The 22984-nt window shown below is 44.5% G+C and overlaps 2 protein-coding genes across 12 annotated transcripts in view; one reads left to right on the top strand and one right to left on the bottom strand.

Moving 5' to 3' along the window:
- The window catches only part of LOC128811910 (glypican-5-like), a 434871-nt gene extending 415805 nt beyond the window's left edge, over window positions 1-19066 (bottom strand). The window contains exon 1 of the mRNA XM_053985864.1: window positions 19025-19066. The gene's annotated coding sequence lies outside the window, so the exon portion shown is untranslated. The remainder of the gene's footprint in view (window positions 1-19024) is intronic.
- On the top strand, window positions 9913-22808 carry OTOS (otospiralin). Of its 11 annotated transcripts, none has more exons than XR_008438536.1 (4): window positions 9913-10262; window positions 10831-10973; window positions 15464-15575; window positions 16864-17029. XR_008438536.1 is itself a non-coding variant. In XM_053985868.1 (4 exons), the coding sequence occupies exons 2-4, from the start codon at window positions 19520-19522 to the stop codon at window positions 22240-22242; spliced, it is 264 nt and encodes an 87-aa protein (XP_053841843.1). In that variant the 5' UTR covers window positions 19143-19177; window positions 19481-19519; the 3' UTR covers window positions 22243-22808. The 11 variants fall into 11 exon arrangements, 1 of the variants encoding a protein (XP_053841843.1); XR_008438535.1 differs by lacking the exons at window positions 15464-15575; window positions 16864-17029 and adding exons at window positions 19950-19976; window positions 22058-22115 and having other exon boundaries at window positions 9924-10262; XR_008438529.1 differs by lacking the exons at window positions 15464-15575; window positions 16864-17029 and adding exons at window positions 11154-11301; window positions 12053-12787 and having other exon boundaries at window positions 9925-10262.
- The last annotated feature ends 176 nt before the right edge of the window (window positions 22809-22984 follow it).

Below are 22984 nucleotides of genomic sequence, written 5' to 3'. Positions count from 1 at the left end.
TTCTCCATAACAGTGTTTTTCTCAAGGAAGGTCTACTGCCCAGTTAAAGTGCCTGCATTCTCATCTTCCCTTCTCCATCTGCAAATTTTCCTTTATGCTTCTATTTTGCCTCTTGAAGGCAAAATTGAAGGCAAAGGACCTTAAAATGACTACTTTGTCCATCTCTTAGAGGAAATCAATCTCCATAATCAAAAGCTTAACTTCATTAATTTAACCACAGAATTTTAAATTGAAGATGTCAGTCTGTTCACTCAGGGGAACAGGCTACTACAACCACCTGGCTAAAACCCCATGTCTCCCCAGGACTGCAGCGGATTTACACATACACCTGTGCTGAGTGCCCACTTCAGCCTCTCCTTCTGACCTCCCTGGCTCCAGCTCCTCTCAGGCAGCTTCCTCCAGCAGGAACTGAAGCCAGCTGCTCCAGAAGTATTGAAGGGAAACACCTCTTTAGTTAATCATATAGTGATTAAAGAATAGCCTCACTAGTTTCTCAGTATATCCCTCCTGCAAAGTGGAGGCAGAAGTTACCACAAATAGCAGTGACATTCATTTATCTTCTTTTTTGTTTGGTTGGTTTTTAAAACAAAAGATTCAACAGAAAACCCTGAAACACCCAGAAACATTCCTTCCTTAAAGCACTCCCACATAACAAACAGATTCCTCCTTTCATTCTGCTCATTCTGCTAAACTCAGCAGTGGAAAATACCTGTTTATATCCCAGATAGACAGGAATCTAAGACAGGAAGAGTTTAAACTTCTGGCCCTCGAGGGAGCAAAGGCTTTCCCTTTGAGGAAACCCCCTCCTCAGCAGACAGCCAGCACAGTACAGGGCCCAGGAGCAGCAGAAATGAACCTTTAAGTCCTGCCCCTGGTTTTACGGATTTGTGTTCCCAGCAGCCCTGGGGAGGCCATCAGGGGGAATGGAGACACTTTGAGCAGCTGCACCTGCAGCCACACCTGCTCTTAGTTAGTGTCTTAATTAGGATTTAACACTGGGAAAAAAATATATTAACAGTCCCAAAGCAAGGACCAGGAAGGTGGGGTCCACAATTTTGAGCAGACCCATGGCTCAGCCTAATTCAGGGGTGTCAGCCTCAGTTCTCAGCCCACTCTGGGGGAAGAGGGCATGGCAGGATCACCAAAATAAACTCAATTGTCAGGTGTATGGTGCTGTGGAGGAGCAGGGGCTGTCAGTGTCCTGGCACCCTGGTGCAGTGGAGCTGGGCAGACCCCACAGCTCTGTGCTGCCCACTCACTCCCTTTGGTGCTGCCCAGCCCTGTGTGCTCCAGGACTCGCCTCCAGTGCCACAGGCAGACCTGCAGGGATGGGCCAGGGGGGTTGCTATGCTCAGGGCAGCAGAGAGCTGATAAAGCTCTGGAATGGCCAGCCCAGGGAGGTGGTGGTGGAGTCACCATCCCTAGGTGTGTTTAACAAAGCCTGGATGTGGCACTGGGTTCCAGGTTTCAGTTGAGGTGTTGGGGCTGGTTTGGACTCGATGATCTTGAAGGTCACTTCCAACCCAGTGATTCTGTGATATTCTGAGCTGCCCTTGGGGCTTTTCCAGCCCCAGCTGGGGGTGGCTGGGGGGCCAGGGAGCAGGAGGCTTCCCAGAGAGCAGCTCTGGGGGTCATGAGGAGAACTGGTACATAACCAAGGTCCTTCCAAACTGATTTCTTTCTCCTGTCCAAAATCAGCATCCCTCAGTGGGGCTGTTTATTTTCATCCTTACTATCTCATGGTTGCTTGTCCTCCTTGCTCTTTAGTCGAAGCCACAATTATCTCTGCCCTATTCTGACAATGCAGCTTGTGAAATCCATGACTGAGATATTTCCAGGTCAGCCAAATTCAAATTCTCATACATCAGCTTTATCCTGTGGGGGATTTGCTTTATTATTCAGATACCAGTTGGATGTGATTAACACAGCAGGGGACAGAAATGCTGAGCCATGTTCTTGCAAAAACATGTATTCCTGAGATACCTGTACAGAAAAATGTGCCACTTTGAGATTATGCAAAATTAACAGTTTTCAAACAATCTGTTGGGCATCTCAATTTCCTTGCTGTGTCAGTGGAGACACAATCATAGCTTAATTATTTAATTGCATTTATCCTGCCTCTGAATTTGATTGGGGAGAATTATTACAACCAAGGCCTGGACCCTGTTGTGTCAATTACAGCCAGAAAGACTTTCAAACACAGCTCCTGCTTCAAAGGCTGTTTTCTCTCCATACCCAGAAACAGAGTGCTTGCTATTCCCCATTTCCCAGACAGGGAACTGGGTCACAGCCAGCCTTTTGCCTGAAAGGGGAAAATATTTCGCCACCAACTTGAGTTCAGTGGGAGCAAATGTTGGGCATGGTGAGCCCAGTAAGGATGTTCTGGACACCCACCCCATTCTGGAAAGGCAGGTGAAGAGAAGGGCCTGGCTGTGACTTTTTCAAAGTGTCCTCAGAGCAGAGGGTACTTGGCAGCCACAGGGTGAAATCTTGCAGAGGGTAAAAATGCAGCATTTTCCTTGGGGAAATTGGGACTGATGGTCAAAGACAGCAGCTCACAAGAGGCTTTATTGTGCAGGACTCCTTCTTTGCCATCATGGAGAAGCAAGTTTAATTCCATTTGTCCCATGTCTGCTTCCCTGAAGGGGAATGGACCCCTCCAAGTGTGTGCTTTGGCTCTCTGCTCTGCACCTGCCTTGGCCACCATGTTCCACTTTGGGAAACAGGACTTTTCAGAGGCTCAGGTCAAATGTTGGCTGCCTGACATCCATCCAGAGGGGACTGTATGCATCTGGTGAATATAATTGTTCTTTGGTCTCGTTGCTGCTGATCTAAACCAGTGTGAATTTGTACTGAAAATGATGAAGCAATGCTAGCATGGAGCCCATGTATGTGAGAGGAAACTCAAGCTTCATGCCTCCAGCTTGTATTTAAACCATGCTGCCTCCATGGACTGCTGTGTATGACACAATTAAGATAACACATTGCATAGTGCTGGCACCAGATGAAACAGCATCTGCCCTGCCTGCCCTTTCCTGTGCTGCTGGACAATCCTTTGTACCCACTGGTACAGACTGACTGAAAGCAGACAGATGGAAAACAAAAGCATGTGCATGGCTATGTGTGGTATGACCCCCGGAAATCAAGGCAGTGTGTTCATCCTCACTCGGGGTCACCAGTTGTGATATGACCCCCCGGGAGCACCCAAAGTCAGGGTCACCAATTGTGGTATGACCCCCCTGGGGGCACTCAAAGTCGGGGTCACCAATTGTTGCTGCAGGCCCCCAGCTGGGTAATAATCAGCATTGACTCCATGATTCAGAAGGCTGATCAATTGCTTTATTATTGTATCATCTTTAGTATATTCTATTATACTTCTATTACACTATATTACAGTAGCAAGAGCTCTCACCAACTACCAACTCGAAAACCCGTGCCTCTCTCTCCTGAGAGTCCTGGCACAGCTGTGGATCTGATTAGTCATTGAATCCAAACACCATCACCAGAATCCAAACAAGCAATCACCTTGGGTAAACAATCTGCAGAACACATTCCACGTGGGCACAACACATGAACAGAAATAATAATTGTTTTGATTCTTTCTCCTAACTTTCCCAGGCCGAAGCCTGAGAGAACTCACTCTGTTCTCTCTTTGACTGAACTGAGAGCTTCCATAGCTATGCTCCTGTATAGGCTCAGTTTTCTCCTGAATATTGTCATCTACAAAATATTCCTGAGCAGGGGAACAGGGGACAGGTGACATTTTCTCAATGTGGTCTGGTCCCAGCTGTTCAGCATTTTGCTGCTGCAGAGCAGCCCCTTTTCTCCCCAGCTCATCCCATACAAGCACAGTAGTTTCAGAGGCTGGAAAGGACAATAGCTAAAATTTACATGGTAGCTGCCATCTCCACCAGTGGTCTCAATTCTGCAAAGACTTATTAATCATGAATGGTTCTATGCATCAGTTTTTGAAGCATGTAAATCTTTCTTTTCTTATTTTTCTCTTTCTTTCTTCATGTCTCTCTTTTTCTCTCTCTCTCTTTCTCTCCTTTCTCTATTTCTCCCTCTCTTTCTCTGCTCTCTTTCTTGTCTCTCTCTCTCTTTCTTTTTTTTTCTCTTTGTCTCTCTCCTTATCCTTCTCTCTTTCTCTGTTCTCTCTTTCTCCCTCTCTTTCCCTTCCTTCCTTTTCAAGATCAGATCATAACTCATGATAGGAAATTCTTTCCTACTGATAAGACCTTCAAATGTCCCACATAGGCAGGGCACAGTGGAAAGCAAGGAAATGCAGCACAGTCTGGCAACTTTCACAATGTCTTTCAGTATTGGATCTGTGCTGTGGCACATGTTACCTGCTATGGTGACAGACCAGGCTAAAAGAAATGCCTTTCCCAAGAAGGTGACACACAGAGGATGTCACTGCTCCAGCCCAGCCAAGTGTCCTTTCCAGGAGCCTCTTACCATATAGACCCAAGCACTAGATTGGGTGAGGTCTGGAGCAAATTGCCAGTTGCTGATGAAATGTAGAACTCTCTGTTGCTCTCAATTTTTTTTTAAGCAGAACCAAAGCTACAAAATATTTGATTTTTATTCAGCTGTATATACTTTTTACACCCCAAAGCAGCTCAATAACAAAGTGAAGCATAAAGTTTTAAAGAAAGAGGAGCAGAACACAGCAATTTAGGTGAAACCAGAGAAATGAGTCTAAGTTCTGCATAAATACATTGACAGGAATAAGCCCTATCCCAGATCCAGCAAGATGGTAAAAGATATAAATGCCTATTCTATATTTTAATATTACACTTATTACTATTCAAATCAAAGCAGCATTTTGGTCCACAATTCCCCATGGTTACAGAGGTTCTTTTTTATCCTGAATTGTGCTTTGAAGAGGAGGCTTGTCTCTCTCCTACTCAGTAACAGGACAATGATGTATATTAAAAAATATACTTTTGAAGCCAAGTTGTCAAGGTTTCAAATTTCTCACTATGTAACCAATTCTCACAAGATGCCAGGTCGTGGAAACAGGGGTCAGAGACTTTGAGGTTTTCCCACCCTTAATATTTACATTCACAAATGGTTTGCAGCAGAAGTTTCTGAGAAGTGGTCAGAGTGATTTTCCCATGTTTGTTTATCCATGGTGACACTGGCCAGCTAGCTCATGAAATAATAATGAGCCTGTTTCAGTGTTATACACAAAGAACTGCACTTTCCATAAAGTTCCAAGTCACATGAGGCTATCTGTCATTTTTGTAGCTGAACTGAATCAAGTTGCTGAAACTTTCAACCTGTATTATCTTTCCCTCACTGAATTGCACTATGGAGTTAATTTAAATTACTTCAGCAAACAACTGTGGCACTGGTGGTGCTCCTGTACATAAAAGTGTGCCTTGGGGCCCTGGCCAGGTCACACACATACAGAATTAAGCACTGGAGCCATACAGTGGGCAAAATCCTGGAATTGGCAAAGCTGATGGTAAATGGCTTCAGTACAAACAGGCCTTCTGTCTGTCCTTCCTTGCAGGGCATGAGATAGAAGGGAGTAACAAAAACAAGAAGGTGATAAACCCTGAATGCACAGTCACCAAATGTAACTGGTTGCACAGTGGGAGCAAACTAGAGACCTCTACACAGCCACTTGTTTGGCATTAGAGATTACCCTTTTTCTGCAGGTCTTACACAGAGTTAAGGTCTAAAAAGGAGTTTCAAAGAGAACAGCAGAGCAATGTGTTGAATCTTGAGAATCAATCATATAAATTATTTCTGAGAGTACCCTGCCATTTACCAATTTCACCCATGCATATGATGACACCATTCTTCTTTTGGTCTATAGCCTGCACCCATAAGTGACAGATTTTAGAAAAAGCCCTGTGATTTGCCTCTCTAACACAGACAGTGAGCTGTGAATGCTCTGTGCTCCACAGATGTGGGCTACCTGCATGGCACAGCAAACCAGCTGCATCATTCCTCAAGGGGATGAAGATTGAAGGGATGACAGCACAGACTCTACCCTGCACCTCTTCTTTGCCTTGAATTCCTGCTTGTACTTCGAACTTTCAGCACGCAACTTTCTAGGATGAAAAGCTACAGCCCCTAAGCCTGCCCAGAAGCTCTGACTGTTCCTCTCTGCCTTTGGCACCAGACACGCATTCAGACTGGTTTTGCAGATTTCCCAAATTTGGTCACATCCTCATCAGGAGGACACAAGCAGTCAGTGGGGTGTTCAGTCTTCCTCAGTGGCTGAACCAGATAATGAAAGACATCTGTATTCCTGTTGGGAAGGGTTTCCCAGCCTTCCCTAAGTAATTGATGTCAGCATCAATACAGCACTTTTTGCTGCTAGGGGTCAGTAGCATTTATGGTGGGTTTCTTTTTTAACTATGCTTTCATTTTTTTCCTATTTCCTTCTCTTAGAATCTTGTCCAGTAAATTCCTTGTTTGGGCTTTATGGACTTTTTGATCATGTTTCTTAAAAGATAATTCTTTTGCGATGTCACATGCACAGAGGAACTTGAAAGAATTACCATTGTTGACAAGATATTTGGCCATGGACAAGTGTTCCTCATTAAGAACTGGTTCTGTTTTCTACTTATAAAAACAAACTTCCTGCACACTCCAGTTACAAGGAAATGGGCTTATTTTTATAAGGATGCATTTATGTTTGAAGCCAGCAAGGGGCTTCGTCCTTGTCTGGCCTTTTATCACATTCATGGTTGCTTTCCCTTGCCCTTGCAGAACTTGAAACTCCTCTCAGTACACCATCAACCCTTGACCCAAAGCAAAACAAAAGTACCTTAAAAATAATCTTGTGTGCTTGCTGCAGGCTAGCACAGAGCTCCACATCAGAATGAGATCTTGAGTAATCCCACCCATTCTGAGTTCCTGCTGGCTCTGCCCTTGCCTTACATTATTAATAAAAATTTATGACTCTTCTGCCATGTTCCTCATCTTGCAGCACATACACTGATGCAAATTGAATGCCAGAAGCAATAGCATGAACTGCCTGTGGTTACCCAGGAAAGCTGTGATAGAACTCAAAATAGAACCTGGCTCTCTTGGGTCTCATTTGAATTTTTTTTTTTTTTTCCTTTGTAGTGCCATCTTCACCAGCCTCCCTAGCTGCAGCTTGGCACAGCTGACTGCAAGGGGTTGGCAGGCAGAAGCAATCCAGCTGAAAGGAATGGAGTTGTTGGAAGGCTTAAAACCAGTCATCTGGTTAAGTTACTTGATGTCACACAGGGTGAAGGCATTGGAGATTTAAATTTCTGGCTTAAATCCTGGCAGAAGCCATGATTCAGTAGACATTAATGCAGGTACTTAATTAGAACCTCCCACTACCCCATCCCTGGGCAATGAGGCATGTGAATGTGTGTTTAGGCTTGTCAGATTGGCTGTTGCCTGCCTTGTTACCCAGAGCTAAGTACTCCACACCTTTTCTGCCTGGGTTTGGACCACTGTGGAGCTGTTTGCAGAATTAATTATGATTTCTGGCCACACTGCAATGGGAAGACTCTTGGGTCCCCACTGTGCTGGTTCTGGCAGCTGTGCCCACCTCACTGCTGTGTCTGTAAGGGCATTTCCCCCTTGCTGTCATCACACACTCGTGTACCCTCAGAAAGGTCTCCCCTGCTCTCAGCAAGGCTGTCTTTTAGTCCTCTTTATTCTCCATAAATCATCTTCTGAGTTCCTTGTGATGTAAACACAGGGCCTGAAAGGGATGATATGTTGACAAAATCTTAGCTTACTTTTACAGCTTCAGAACAAATAAGGATAGTCAAGGGTTTTACATTAAACCTATTATTTCCATTGTAACAGCTCCTGGTATTTTTTTTTTTTTTTTTTTAATATTTTGTTAAGGATGACAAGAAGGCTGCAGGTAATGGGAAGGAGGGGGAGCACATTTAAATAATTTCTATTTTAAAGCTTTAACAAAGGGTTTTATTCGCATTACCCTTAACCAAAAAAAAATCTCAAACAACAGAATCTCCCACAGAAGGGTATTTCCCTGTTTCAGGCAGCTCTCACAGCAACGAGCCTGAGTTAATTTTGGCTCCATGCTCACACACTCTGGGCTCTGGCCCCAGTCCAGCAGAGCACTTTGAGCTGCATTTCTTGCCTGCCAGTTTCAGCAAGTCCCTCTGCCTTTCTTCAAAGATAAGCACGTGCATAAAGGCTGTGCTGGAGCAAGGTCAGAGGCAGCCCATGGACACTGAGCCCTTTGCATCTCTACAGCATCTCGAAGGCTTCAGAAGAAAGGCACTGCTGTACCAATGAAGCCGAAGTTTACATATGGAGCTGTCTGTAAAGTTTGAAATGTAACCTTCCAGAATCTGATGTACCCACACTTGACTTTTGTTTGTTTTTTTTTTTTTTTTTTTTGTTGGTTTTTTTTTTTTTAATAAGCAATATGTAAAATATTTCCTGCCTCAGAGTTGATACAAAAGTAATGGCTGTGCCTCTTCCAGATAAGAAAAAAACCCATGCAAACAAGCTCACACACACACACACAGAGTGAAAAATACTTCATGTTGAAGGATTCATAGTCTGTATTGCTGGGTCCTCCTGTTTCATGCAGATGAAAATGGGCATCTAATCATCAGCATGATGATAAAAACATTAAAAAGCATGTGAGTACAAGAAAAAGGAAGAGAGGTGGGCCTGACTCAAAGCAAAAAGCACTGATGGGAGGGTGGGCTCACATTTATGAGCTGCTGGCAAAGGGACAGGGGTGGGAGCAGTTTGTGGAGCAGTTTTGGCTGTTTTACTGAGTGAAGGGCTGGGGGAGGGAGGTGTGCATGGTGAGGATAGTTAATCATGTCTGCAGTGTTTTGGCAAGGTCAGGAGTGGATTACGTGTGTCAGGCTCTGGCTTCCCTTGCAGTTTGAGAGGGATTAGGAATTGTGCTGGCTCAGGCAGTGAGAAGGTGATGAGACTTTGTTATCTCCCATACAGGACTTTCTGATAATGAGGGGAGGAAGGACACTGGGGAAGAAAACGAAAAGTCTCTGCCCTTAGGCTAAGCAAAAGGAGAGCTGCATAATGAGCAAGGACATTTTTTACAAAGGGTGCAGGGTATTCTGGCACCTTGATCAGCAGGAGTCAGACAGTAACATAGCAGGTTGGTTATGCTAAAAAAGAGAAGTTTGTGGTGTAGGGTAATTTTTTCCACACCTGCTAATAGACAGGATGGAAGTGGTGAAAGGAGCAGAGACACCAGCAGGGATGTACAAGCACTGGGAAGCACACAGTTTAGAGAGAAGCCCAGGCCCTGGGCTAACAATCAGGAAACAAGCCTAATCAATGCATATGATGTCTCCATTTATTAAGTATGCTTGGAAATGGGTTCCCAATATCCCTTTTTAGTTTTCCCTAAAGACCCTCATTCTACTGGATCTTGAGCATGGACAGCCTACAAAAGCAGTTCCCATTTTGGGGTGCTGCTGAGGGGAGCACAGGAGTGCCAGTGCATGCCTGCTCCCCTTGTGAGGCCAAGGCTGGGCACAGGAGGTTGTGGATGGCGACCTCAGCCCAGGCCAGGCCACAGAGGAGCTGCTGGGAGGGCACAGTGGCATGTGGAGGCAGCTGACACCATGTGCAGGTGCAGCCCTGCCCAGAGGGCAGCTGTGTGAACCCCTGTGGGTCACTGGCTTTATACACACTCCTGTCCTAAGCTGTGAAATGTCCCAGCTGTGTCAGTGTTCAAAGTGCTGGAGTGCTGCAGCATCCCACCCCCACCCTGGGCTGCACTACCATCTCAGAAATGCTTGTTAGGCCTTGGCCTTGACAAACAGTACTTGGGCTCAGCTCTTCCTGAGCTTATCTGAAACACTGTCCACTCCCAGGAACTTGGGTTGTCTAACGAGCTCCTCGCTCCTGGAACAGCCTTGAAAACTTACTTTTCTTGCTGAATAGCAACCCAAGTGGAACAATATTTTTGTTATCAAACTTTCAAAGAAACATGCTGGCCTAAATAGCAGCCAGGATGGAAGATTACTGTGGCTAAAGCCCACTGTCTCATGGCCATATAAACAGTGGTGCAAAGTGAGAGCCTTTGAGCTCTCCTGGACTGCAGCAGGCTGAGACCAGCACCTCTCTCTGAGTGGGGCCCTCTCAGAGAACAAGAGTTCTCAACGTTGCTGTTGCTGCAGGACCATCACCGAACCACAGCAACAGAGCCTGGGCTGATACCCCCACTCCTGGGAGCTCAACCCTGAGGAGATACAAAGACATCTCATCTTTTGCTGAACTCAAGGGAATTTTCACAGGTATTTACCTTGTACATGCTTCTGCAGGTCTGTGTGAGGGTCAATGTGCTCTAGCCAGTGTACAATGAATGCTGCTCTGCTGGATTCTTGAGTGCTTTAGAATCATAAGTAAGTTATAGGCCTATAAGTGAGTTATTCTTGTGCTATTGTGAATCCCATAAGAATCTTTTGTTAAATTGTTTAAATTAAACTCTTGATTAAGTGCTGTTAAGTCTAAGTGCTATTAAAACCTTTAGGCCAAATGGTTGGTGAAGTCCAGGGCTAAGTTTGGCAAGGGGAGAACATTGTGACTCAACAGGAGGGTCTCCTTTATTCTTTCTTATCCTCACCCTTTTCCTATCCCCATCCTCCAAGTAGATAATTTTTGTTGATTTTAGTTTCAAATAGATTGCTTTTAGGTCTCTGTGTGCTTTGCCATCCAGTAAGCAGTAGAGTGAACCTTGTTAATAAACTTTGTCATGTTTCCATTTTAACATTAAACTTGATTTTGCTGATATCTTTGCCAGCAATTCTTTGAGCACCTAAAACACTCTTTCATGACAGCTGTGCTTTGCATGTGGTTGTGCAGGAGTCACACCTTTCCTAAAGGAAAAGAGGAGCAGAACACTCTGGCACCAGCTGCCTTGCACAAAAAGACAGCGCTCATGGGAAGGGAGATTTGGGATGCACCGCCATGCACATGTTGCCCAGACTAAGAAAATCAAAGCACTGGTAAGAATGAAGCATTAAAGGAAAAACCCCTGCCCTTCTCTCCCAAGAACAGCTGGGAGTGCCTGACCAGTTTCTGTCAAGTGTCCCAAGTGCTGCCCGGCTCTAGTGCTGGGTGAGACAAGCCACCACATGCCTGGCAGCTGCAGCACTTTGTATCCTTTCCTTTAATATAATTCACAGACATCTGCCTTGGGAAGGTGACAGGAGGGATCACAGGCATAGAAACTTGGGCAACAAAGAGAAATCACCTTGATTCAGTCCCTAGGCAGCCCATTTAGTTATTATTCCTGTCTTAAGCTCCCACCAGCACTGTAAGCCACAAGTCAAGGTGAGTTTAAAATGTAGCACATTTTAAAGCGTTTAAAAATAGATATGAACATGACTGTAGATTAAATGTATTGATAAACATATAAGCACCCTCATAATTTTCCAGGGTCACATGGGAAAACATGAACAATACCAGGAGCTGAATCTGTTTGCCAAGGAATGCTTTAGAGCTTTACCAACAACATTGCCCTCACCATTTTTCTCCTAACTCATCTGTTACCTTCTTTACAAAAATTTCAGCAGTTTTCCCTTTAACTGACAAACATATTGCTAGGGGCCTGAAGACACTAATATACCCTAAAGGCCTCAAGCAGCTTCACCTGTAGCCTCCTCCCATGCCCCTGCCCATGGTCCCATGCTCGGTCCAGGGCTACTAATCCTCGACTCTCTTTTGTAGGGGTGTTAGTCTTTGGCTCTGCTAGAGTTATGAGTGTTTCTGTTTCATGACTCCTGCTTGTATTTTTAAGGCCCTAATCTGTAGCAGGCTGGTGTGAGTACTGCTTTCCTGTAAGGGCTTACAGAGCCTAACTGGGGGGAGCAGGGGGTTTGGGAACGTGGCAGTGATTGGTCTCCCCCCCCTCCCCTTGATGCTGTAAAGGTGAGTGGTGCCTGCATAGAGGATGTAAGGTGCTCCTAATTCCTTTTTGTAGAGGAAGAAACGGATATATCCTCCAGTTGCAAAAGCAGTCTGCTGAAATGAGGCTTTCACCTTTGTACCTTTGGTCCTGCTTTTTATGTATCTCCTGCTGCAGCTGAAGTTTTACCCCGACTTTATTCAAATTGCAAGCGTGCTAAACCCGAGCGGGCTCTGGCCTGCTGCCCACGTGAGCATCTCGGTGTGTGAGCGGGGATCCCGGGACAGCAGAGGGAGCCGGAGCCCCGGGCCGGGCTCGCTCCCCCGGGAGCCTCCGGGCTGATCCCGCAGCGCCAGCAACTGCGGCTGTCCCTGCTTCGTGCGGCTGGTGTTGAAATAGAGATTTATAGAGTTCACTTGAGTTAACAAAATGAATTAAGAATTTAAATTTTTAACTTGTAGAATTATGTGTTGAATTTTAACCTTTTACTTAAGAAACCTCTGCCACGGTACAAAGGGCATAGGAAAATGCAAATTTCTGAAGCTTCTTGCATAAAGAACAGTACTGGAGGACACCAAAAGATGCAAACAACCCAGATAAAGAAGCTCCTCTCTCTCCAAGCCTATCAAGACTGACAGACGTACTCAAATAAGCACCAAAGGACCGAAAGCGCACGCGCAGAGAGGAAAAGTTCAAAAGTTCAGCCATGAGGAAGACCACAATCTTCAGCCTCAGGACCACCGAGAGACCCCCGTACGACCATCACAGCAAACCACGCTTGCCCAGAAAGGCGTGGACTTATTTAGCATGAGAGGCGAGGACAGGCGGGGCCAGGGGTTGAATATGCACGGCAAAGTTGTGCAACGTATTGCATATGGAACATCTTTGGGAATAAAGGTGTGGGTAAGACTGAGGCTCGGGGCACAAGTTTTGGAGAGCTGTCTCAGTTGTGTCGGGCGCTGACATACATACCCACTTCATAACTACCTCAGGTTATGGAGTCTATCTATTTATTCCGCGTATCGCTTCACTGTCAGTCTTTAAAACAGCAAAGCTTTGTAAGGTGGATAAACAGAACAATTCTTTCCAGACCCACATGTGATGTTCCTTGGATTTGCTAACCTGCTCTGCTTGTAGCAAAGCCTGTGTGACTTTTCTGTGTGACTGTCTGGCAACAGCTGCAATGATACAGCCACTAACAGGTCTCATTGATTGCTGGTATCAAATATACTGGCAACTTGCTCACATTTGTGATGGATTTTTTTGTAATCAAGCTCATCTCTTCATCAATCTAGTTAATAAATTTTATTGTCCCTAGGGCAGAGCTGCTTGTGGACAGGTATAACTGGTGATATTGAAGTAGCCTTGGCATATGAATCAAAGGGAAGAAAAGACCCTGAGTGTAAAGAAGCTTCTATTTATCCTACTGAAATCTTAACTTTGGTAATGAAATATTTAATGCACTTTTATTTAAAGAAACATCTCTATGAAATGAAAACAATAAACATCTGCTGTTGGCTTAATAGCTTAAGTGTAGCTGGAACATTCAATCAATCTGAAAATATTGTGAGTATATTTCAAAATGGTGGAGGTTATTGCTATGATACATCTAACCTTAATGGCAATGGGAAAAATATATCCTCTCTTGAGAGTTCTTGAATAAACCTGTCCGTCTGTGACCAGTTTATTACATTCTCTCCTGAGTTCAGTCATCTGTGGCTGTGCTGAGTAAGGCTAAAGCACACAACTGATCAATTTACCCAAAAAGGTGCCTTGGATGAGCTTAGGCCTAATGCAGGAAGGGTGTCCTGGATGCCCTGCTGCTAGAATACAGCTGCTGCTGCCTCTCATTTTCCCTGCAGCAGAATTGCTTGGAAGCCAGTGCTCCTCCTCACTGCCACGTACCTTCTGTGGTGCTGACAGGCACTGCCAACGATGTCTACTGAGCAAGCAACATGTGAGAAATCAAGTGGACTTGTTGGCTCTAATACTCCATTTTGCCTATAGCAAAAATAGTTTGAAATGTTACCAAGTCCTAACCCACTCTGGTGGCAGGCTGGGTGTGAGGTTCCTGTCATTCATGTGAAAATTTGCAGATGGACGGTAGAAAAAAATTGTTAGTGTCAGTGGTGATAGGAGGGGAGAAGTCAGCCTGCAGCTGTTCTTTGCTGGCTCAGGAACATCTGCTTGACTGGGGAGCAGGAGGACCAGACTGCTGTGTTGTGCCAGAAACGCTGCACAGACCCTGGAGAAAGCAAAACCTGGTGCTTGGAGCTGGCAGTGCTGGCCTGGGAGGGCAAAGAAGCAGTGGGGGAGTGCTGAGGATACTCCTGGGGAGTGGCACTGGGATACCTGGCGGGATTAGCTCCTTGGGAGCCAAGCTGCACTAGTCCAGGATTGCTCCCCACCTTTGCTTTCAGTACCTGCTGCTGCATGCAGCACTGCCTGGTGCCTGTGAACGCCTGGCAGCTCATTTGCATGTACAAATATAACCTTTCTTCAGATAGAGGTTAAAATGATAAGTTGAAATAAATGATGCACTTACTTGTTGGTTCTTAAGTGTGATTGATTTAAGTGTACAGCTACTCCTTAACTCAGGTTTGTAACTCTGACCTTCACAATTAGCTCTAGTACATCTGCAAGTGGTTCACTTTCACTGGGCTATCTCTAATTGTACTGCAGTTATTCTGTTAATGGTTTTATAACTATCCAAATCCATCTGCTGTGTCTCCTTTCAATTGTTTCCAGGAGCTATGATTATCAGGATGATCAAGCCACTTGCTGGCAGGAAAGCTGTCTGTTTACAAGAACTGGAAATATGTCATATTTCAGTAAAACTGACTGTAAGATCAGGCTCAGCCTGGGAGCTCACCTGGCCAGCAGCAGAGGGTATCAGAGGAGTGAGATGCAGAGCAGTTCTGCTCCCAGGCCAGGCTCAGACACTGCAGCCAGGACACTGCATAGTTGATAATACATCATGACAAGACCTTCCACAGCTTAACTGTATCAATCCCCACTACCTTTTGTTTTGAACAAGGTGTTGCCAGACTAATATGGTATCTCTTGGTAGAAATCAAGATCTTGAGATCCTTTTGCTGGCCTGAAGAGTCTCAGTCTGCTTTAGCTGGTCCTTGTCTGCTAATTCCCCTCACGCTCTTCTTTGTATCCTGTCTTGTTCAGTCATGGCCGTCTGTTGTATGAGACCAAAAATGCAGGCAATATTCAAAATGGGACTAACTGGCACAATGGCAAAGTGATGTCTTATGGGTTTTGTTTCCTGTCTTCTTATTTGATTTGTCTTTTTGTCTATGACTGAGCATTAAAGAACATTATACCACAACTATCTTTGGTAGCTCCAAATCTAGTTTGAGTGGGAATGGTCAGAAATCACGTGCCTTGAAAGTGGGAGAAATTTACACAGAATTTTACATTTACTGGTCACTTTGTTACTTGGCTTGTTGGCACTGTGAGGTCCTTACACCTGTCTGAGCAAAGCATATTCTAGTCACAGGGATCTCCTTTTGACCTGTATTATCTGGACAAATTGCTGGAGGAAATAATCAAACATTTGTTGTTTGTTGTTTTTAGGGATGGTCAATATATCACTGTCATGAATTGTTTCTGATGTACAGAAGTGCTGTAGCCCTATGGAGAATATTTTGTCTGCTCAGCTCAAGGGCAGAGCACTTCAGATGTATCTGTAAGTCCTATTTAGTTTTTAGATAAGTTCCTGTGGAGCTCTTCATGCACTTGATTTTGTCTATTGATTTAATAAGAAAAATTCTGGCTTTTTAAACAGGGTTTTTTTCAGTGCCTGAAGCATTATAGATTTTTGTGTGTGTGATAGCAGTCTAACATAGCTATTGAGAAAGCAAAGGCATCCATAAACTTGCTTTTATGTATTCCTTTATCTTTGTTTCAAGTTAATTGACAAGGAGAGCTGAATTGCTCCACAGGGGTTGGTTCTGGGTAAAACAGCCTGTTAGTGAGAGGCCCATCTGAAGGCAGGCTGGCAGCTCCAGGACTGCTCCCCATTGAGTCACACAAACACCTGTGCTGCCCAAATTACATTCCCTTATTCCCAAGGGAATGTCCTCTGTGCTGCGATTGATTTCTGTCTCTGACACGGCTCTGTGTGGGATTTTCTGGCTTTGAGAGCCATCTACAGAAAGTACATATTGATTGGATCCTTCTGGGATGTGGGGTAGGAAAAAACAACAGCCCTTTCTATCGTGTAGCAAAGCTTTTCTGAGTGAATGGCCTTAGCTAAAAAACTTTATGCAAACTTTAGAGTACTGAACCCGAAGAAGAATTTCTTGACAGCAGGAATAACAACTTTTTGAGCTAATGGGCTGTTCTGAAAAAGGAGAACAGTAAATTTCTTTCCAAACTAAGTAGAAATTAAGACACTGAACTCATTAAGCAGCTGCCTGTTAAGTGCTGTAGTGTCTGCTGAAATGTGGCTGCTGCTGAGCAAGATTTGCATTCGTGGGCACCATGGCATCTCCAATTACTGCTCAGCAGTGAAGAAGCCTGCAGGGCAGCAGCTATTAGCAGAGGGCTCTGCTAACTGATCCATGCCAGCACTTGTACTGGACACCCAGTGCTGTTATTTTAATTGTCCTTTGTGTTATGTTTGAAAAAAGGAAAGTGCTCCTTGAGAAAGAAAAAGAAAAAAAAAAAAAAAGGGGATGAAATTAATGTGCTTGCAGGCTGTTACAAACCCTGCAAGTTAGAGCACCATGTGTTCTGGGACCAGCCAGAGAGCACACTGTGCACTGTTTGGCACACTGAACTCACCAGACACAGTTCTTCAAGCAACTGATGAGAACTCATCAGTTTTTCTGTAGTCCAATGCTGTGTTTAAAACAGACTCAGTTGGGACAAGTAGTCCTGTACAGCAAGAGAAGTGTTGATAGAAGAGGTTGTAACCTGTGATGCAAGTTGTTTTCAGTGCTGTGTCTTATCCTCTTTTTATAATTTCCTAGGTCTGCTTTAGCATGGAAACCCTGAGAACTTATTTGCATCTCCAATATGTGCACAACTTTGATTTGAATTAAGTTGCAAGTGTGTAATTGTTAGAAGACTGTTACACAATGTCAGATCAGTGATCCTCCTGGCTCTGGAAGTAACTCCAAGCTTCAAAAGACAGAATAAGAAGGTGTAAAGGAGGTAGGTGTAAAGGTGTGTGTCAGCCCAATAGCTATGGGGATCTTCCCAAGATCATCCAGTGTTGTAGCAGATCATGTTGTGATCAGATAGACCCCAAATCTGATAATCTCTGGGAATTTATCATCCTGCTACTGACCAATTTACCCAAAAAGGTGCCTTGGATGAGCTTAGGCCTAATGCAGGAAGGGTATCCTGGATGCCCTGCTGTTACAGTGCCGTTAATACCTCAAGAGGAGAGCTGCAGGATGTGGCTGCATCAGGAGCATCATTATTCTCCTTTGTCATCATCCAAAACACATTATCTCACCTCCCACTTGGAACTACATCTGGTTTATTACAAGTCAAAACAAAAAGCTACTGATGGATGTACATAAAAATAGCTTTATGGCAATTATTCAATTACAGCTGATGACTGTTTTGTGTGTGTATCAACACACCTCAGTGCGTCTGGTTTTTTATTGGAGCAGGATATGCAGACTGGGCAGTGAAAGGGAAAGCCTGGCTCTGCAGGCAGTGCTGGTGGTGCACCCAGGTACATGGATGCAGCACAGGACTCCAAGGAAGTGCCTTTTCCCACCCACAGCTGCTGCAGCCCAGGTGAGTGGGCTGAGGTGCTGCAAGAACATGGCTTATGTAGGGAGCCCTCCTACAGGCCTAGGAAATACATATTGAGCAGGAGGATTAAGGCCTTTCAAAGATGCAATACATTCTGCTTTCATAATATTTTTCTTTTCACCCTCCACAAGACTTGGCACAGCCTAGTGTGCTACAAAGGACCCTTTTTTCCCCTTATTCAGAACATCTTGAATTAATTCTTGGCAAAACTATCTAACTCTGTGTGTAGATAGGAGCAAACTCCAGCCAAGCTGGGTCCTCCTGCAAGGCCACTCACCTGGCTCTCTCTGCTCCAGGACTTAGTGAGTGCACAGATTTCCCCTGTGCTCTTGTGGCAGATGGGTGGATGTGGTACAGCAAAGGCACTGATGTCAGGAGCTACACACGCAGATGGGAAATGCAGGTGTCTAGAACTGACACAGAGAAATGCTTTTGTAGACCATAAAGGCAACTGCAAATGCCCAGCAAGAGAGTGCAGCTCAGATCAGCATGTGTACAGTCAAATCTCACAGCATGAACATGCACAGTGAGCTCTGCATTGGCATCTCAGTAGCTCCTCTCAAGAGAGGAGCCGTCTGGAAATAGCTGAAGGTTTGGCCAGATGACCTGAACTGCCACATCTTCAAGAAGCATGGAGATCCCCAATTTGCCCAGGAGTCACAGAACACTTTCTGCTGCACCTTGGTCCCTGACCACACCTGCTGCCATCAGGGGTTTTGTGCTAGATGAAAATCAATCAAGATGTACGTGACAATTGAATATTCTCCAAACCGTGTCTCCCCTTCAGGCTTCTCAGAGTGCTGGATCCATACAGCACCCTGCACAGGCTGTAGCCCAAAGCACTTACTTGGTGTGGGAGAGGAATCTTTCCAGGAAATGGGTATAATGTGAAAATGCATTTCAATGCACTGTATCGACTCCCTGAAGGCACCAGCACCATCAGCATGGACCACAGGGTCCTCAGGGACCTCCTTCTTTACTTACTGTAACCCAATTGATTTTAGTGGGCACTTGCTGCCTGGTACATTTTATGGTCTAGATTTTAAGGATCATAAGTAAGAACATAAAGCACCGTCAAGTATTTCTGGGGTTTATGACTGAGCTGGAGAGAGAACTCAATATCCTATTAGCAATTTGCTCAGCTAATATTCTTAAAAATCTATTTGTCTAAAGGGGCAGAAAGAAAATCAGGAGGGCAGCAACTGTAATAATCACTGAATTTGCTTCTGGATTTTTTCCCCCTCTATGTTCCAAAACCAAGTGTTATTGCCAAAGTTAATTCTGATTTCCTTTCAGAAACTGTCCACTGTCTCTTCCATGGGCAGTGCTGAAATATAATGCAAATGTGAGCAGTTAAAATACCTGAAGAAGACAAAATCCGATTGGTGTAGTAACTCAGTGACGTTTCCCCCCTGCCCTTCCTTACAAAGCACTGCTATTTTACAGCAATAGAAATCCTTTTCGAGTTTTGTAGCTGACTCAGAGCTGCAAGAAGAAAAGAAGAGAAAGAGAGAGGTAATTTCCAAAGTGAAATGAAATTAACCACAAAATCAAACATTTCCAAAGACACTTGATTTCATGTCAGTTCAGAGGCACCTTTTGGATTTATGCCATCTAAAACCAAAATATCAATACACATTTCAGGACTGACGGTCTTTTAATGCTCTGTGTTGCACTTCAGAAGGCATAAGAAATATGATTGGATTTTTGATGCCTAAATTAGTAACTAGAATCTATTTTGGAATGTATTCTTCTATTAAAACAAGAAATAATAGAGTTTGTGTGATTATTATCTTGTAATACTCCTCAATTGTGCAGATTACTTTTCAAAAACACGAGCAGTTTCTTGCAGACAAGATGACATTTACTGGCTTATTTTTCTTCTGTATGCTGATGGATATTCTAACAGGTAAGATTACTACTGAATTTATTCTTGTTTATTTTTTCAAGCCACCAGAAGTATTTTGTTCTAAATACAGTATTTAGTAATTATATAATAATTCTTCTTTAATAATTCTATTTGGTATTGCTGACATTTTAATCCCAACTGTTCAGGCTGTGAGTTCTGACTAACAGCCAGACTAAGTTGGTTCATAGCCATGACTGATTGCAAATGGGGGACTCCTTGCTCTGCTGTTCAAGAAACAAACATCTTTTGGCTACACTGAGGATCCTATGTGGGCATTGAAGAATTTATGAGATTCTAGTTATACATGGAAAATGTTTGGTTAACAGAAAGTCTTTCTGTGCAGGAGCTGGTACTGATGTGTTTCCTCTTTACTTACAGATGCCCGATCCATCCAGGATGGAGATGGTAATTCCTAATGTGTTTTTATTTCCTTTGTGTCACTGATAATTAGGAAAGTAATTTGTAACTCCCAGACTTGATGCTCAGCAGTGACTTTGGCAGGAATGCTTATAAACCTCAGTGGACTATGGGAAAGCTTTCAATTAGTTCTGGTGGAAAAAGAATAGTGAATTAAAAAAATGCCTTTAAAATTTATTAAAAGGTGGTGACATATTAATGTATAATAATAGAGCTAATATCCAGTCTTAAAAGGGATTACAGTCAAGTCACTAATTCTGTTGTGCAAAATCCTAACTGGAATGCACCAGACTTATAAATGTATAGGACATCTGAGAATTTTGTCTGTCCTGAACAATAATGCTGTATGTGTATCTGCTTTTTGGCAAGAGATACCAGCTTTCATGACAAAAAGCTTAAAATTTACAAATTGCCACAAATCCAATTACAGAAATGTTGGAATAAATCCCTTAACACAGCTACCCTGTGGTTCATGTCACTTTGTGTGATTAGTCCATTGGATTAGTGTTTACCTTTAATTAAAAAAAATCCTCAACACCCTAATGATGTTTACACTGGCTTACTGTTGATTCTATCATTTAACCACTTATTCAGAATTCTGTCTGAAAACAAAGTTGCAGAGAAGTATCTGCAATAACCAAGTACTGCCATTGCTGGTGTCTATCTCAGTTAACCAGAGGATAGCCAGCAGCACCTCCAGTGCACAAATATGCAGAAATTATTATAACAGATATCAACAAAACAAATACACAGTAAGGTCTAATATGATTACTTATCATTCAAACCTTTCCCCCCGTCCATGCTCCATCCTATTTCTTTAGAAATAAATCTTTTTAAAATATGATCTCTAAAATATTTTTAACATGTTATCTGTGTTTGTGTACAGCAAATACTTTTGCAAGAGTCAGGAGAGCCTGCATCAATCTAGAATTAGAACCCTGTTCAGGCTGTGTCCCGTTGCTCTCATTACCAGCAATTATTGTTTTCTTTCACACTGGGCCGAGCAGCAGCCTGCAAAGTGAATCTGAGGTCAGCTGGTATAAACAGTGAGTTCTCCTCTGCAGACTGGAGAGGAGCATTTGGCTGGTTCACTTGGTTTGTTATGTGCCATCTGTGCCTGCACGCTGCAAACTTGACTCTGTAAAATCCAAGTCTGACAACAGGACTGTTGAAGGCTCTTAATTCCTACTAAAGACCCTGGCCCCAAGCTGAGTGGAAAGACTTTCATTCATCTAAATGGGCTTCAAATCAAAATAAAATACTGTGTTTAGCTTCACTGCACAGAAAGACATTTGTGACTGTGCTCTCAGCTGCTGTTTACATTTCATATCTGCTTCTCTGTTTGCCCACATTTGGGCCCAAGGGTGATTGGTTCCTGCATTTTCAGAACTGGTTTTGTTTTGCTGCTGAATTGTGAATCTTGTTTCAATGATTCTATCACATTCTGGTACTGCTAGAGCAGGCCCAAATGCAGCAGCTGTCTCCCAAGTGGCAAAGCCTTTCCTCTCCATCCCCACAGCTCGTTTCCCACCGTCCCTGAGGAGAGGCACAGCTCTGCAGTCCCAGGCAGTATCAGGGAAGTATGGCCCCAGTCCCTGGGAGTCCTGTGGGCAGCGTGCTCAGCTGCAGGGGCATGCCATAGAGGGTGGTGCCTTATTCCTTATACTTTTATATCAGGCAAAGCAAATTATGGGAATGAGGGAAAACGGCTTTCAATTGCAATCGCTCCTTGCTTTGAAATAACCAGCAGCCTTCTAGAAATTAAACCAGCCTGATGAATTCTTGAATTGGTGTAAATGTGCATGTGTCCCTTCATTCCTGCTCCCCATCTTGCCCCACTCTGTCACTCCTGGTGCATCTGGAGCAGGGAATATTGGCTCAATTTTCTGTAGAGTGGGTCATGGAGGGGGGGTCAATGGCTCTCCTTGCCTCTCTCCTGCCAGAGGAGGACACCAGCCCCCTAAGGGAACCCACAACCCCAAACCACGGTGGCTCCAAGCGCAACCTCTCAACAAAAGCACTTCATATTATAGTAATCTGCAATATTTTATTTTGGTTGGGTTTTTTAGATCTCTACGGGGAAGCTGCAGCCTTGCCCTACTGGCCCTTCTCATCCAATGATTTCTGGTCCTATGTGGAATATTTCCGGACCGTGGGAGCCTACAACAGGATCAATGACATGGCCAGAGCCTTCTTTGCCCAGTTCCCTTTTGGGAGCCACCTTGGCTACCACGTGCGCGACCACGAGCACTGAGTGCCTCGCTCAGCTTTGCCAGAGCTGCTGCCCCGGTGTTTGGGTGAGCACCTGCCTGTCACTGAACACACCTGGGCTGCCTTCACCTGCTTTGTGACACCACGGTCATGTGCAGCATTTTATGGCTTCAGTGAGTCTCTTTTTTACCTTTTCTTGTAAAGGTGTTTGAGTGAACACCTGACTGCCAGCAAACACACCTGCACTGTGCCTCAGCCACTAAGTGACACTGTAGCCACATGCAGCATTTCAGGCTTTAAATTAATCCCTTTTTTACAATTTATGCTTCTGTGTGACACAATAAACTTGTTCATTCTGCTGCATAGCTTTGGGAGATTTTTTTTTTTTACAGGTGATGCTCTCAGCTTCATCTTGGGAGACTGCTCTCTGTGCAGAGGAGTTATGTGTGTACAGGAGTTATTCAACCAGTGCGCCCAGTTTGGGGGCTGGAGAGGCCGCCAGTATCAGTCACACCCACCTCGTTTGCAAACTGGTGCCTCACTGAGGCCTGAAGGGGCGCAGGGCCTGCTGTCGCCATGGCGACGGGGCGTGGGGAGCAAGATGGCGGCCTCCATTGCTGGTCGCCATGGCGACGGGGCGTGGGGAGCAAGATGGCGGCCTCCATTGCTGGTCGCCATGGCGACGGGGCGTGGGGAGCAAGATGGCGGCCTCCATTGCTGGTCGCCATGGCGACGGGGCGTGGGGAGCAAGATGGCGGCCTCCATTGCTGGTCGCCATGGCGACA

This window comes from Vidua macroura, chromosome 10, assembly GCF_024509145.1.
Source record: "Vidua macroura isolate BioBank_ID:100142 chromosome 10, ASM2450914v1, whole genome shotgun sequence".
NCBI classification, from domain to species: Eukaryota; Metazoa; Chordata; class Aves; order Passeriformes; family Viduidae; genus Vidua; species Vidua macroura.
The sequence above is the reverse complement of the archived record's forward strand: the minus strand, read 5'-3'. Positions and strand labels throughout refer to the sequence as shown.

Bases quoted from the DNA above. Each gene is read 5' to 3' on its own strand.
- OTOS (XM_053985868.1), top strand. From the start codon at position 19,520: ATGACATTTACTGGCTTATTTTTCTTCTGTATGCTGATGGATATTCTA. The intron at 19,572-19,949 runs GTAAGATTACTA...CTTTACTTACAG, and splicing joins GCTGATGGATATTCTAACAG to ATGCCCGATCCATCCAGGAT. The intron at 19,977-22,057 runs GTAATTCCTAAT...TGGGTTTTTTAG, and splicing joins ATCCATCCAGGATGGAGATG to ATCTCTACGGGGAAGCTGCA.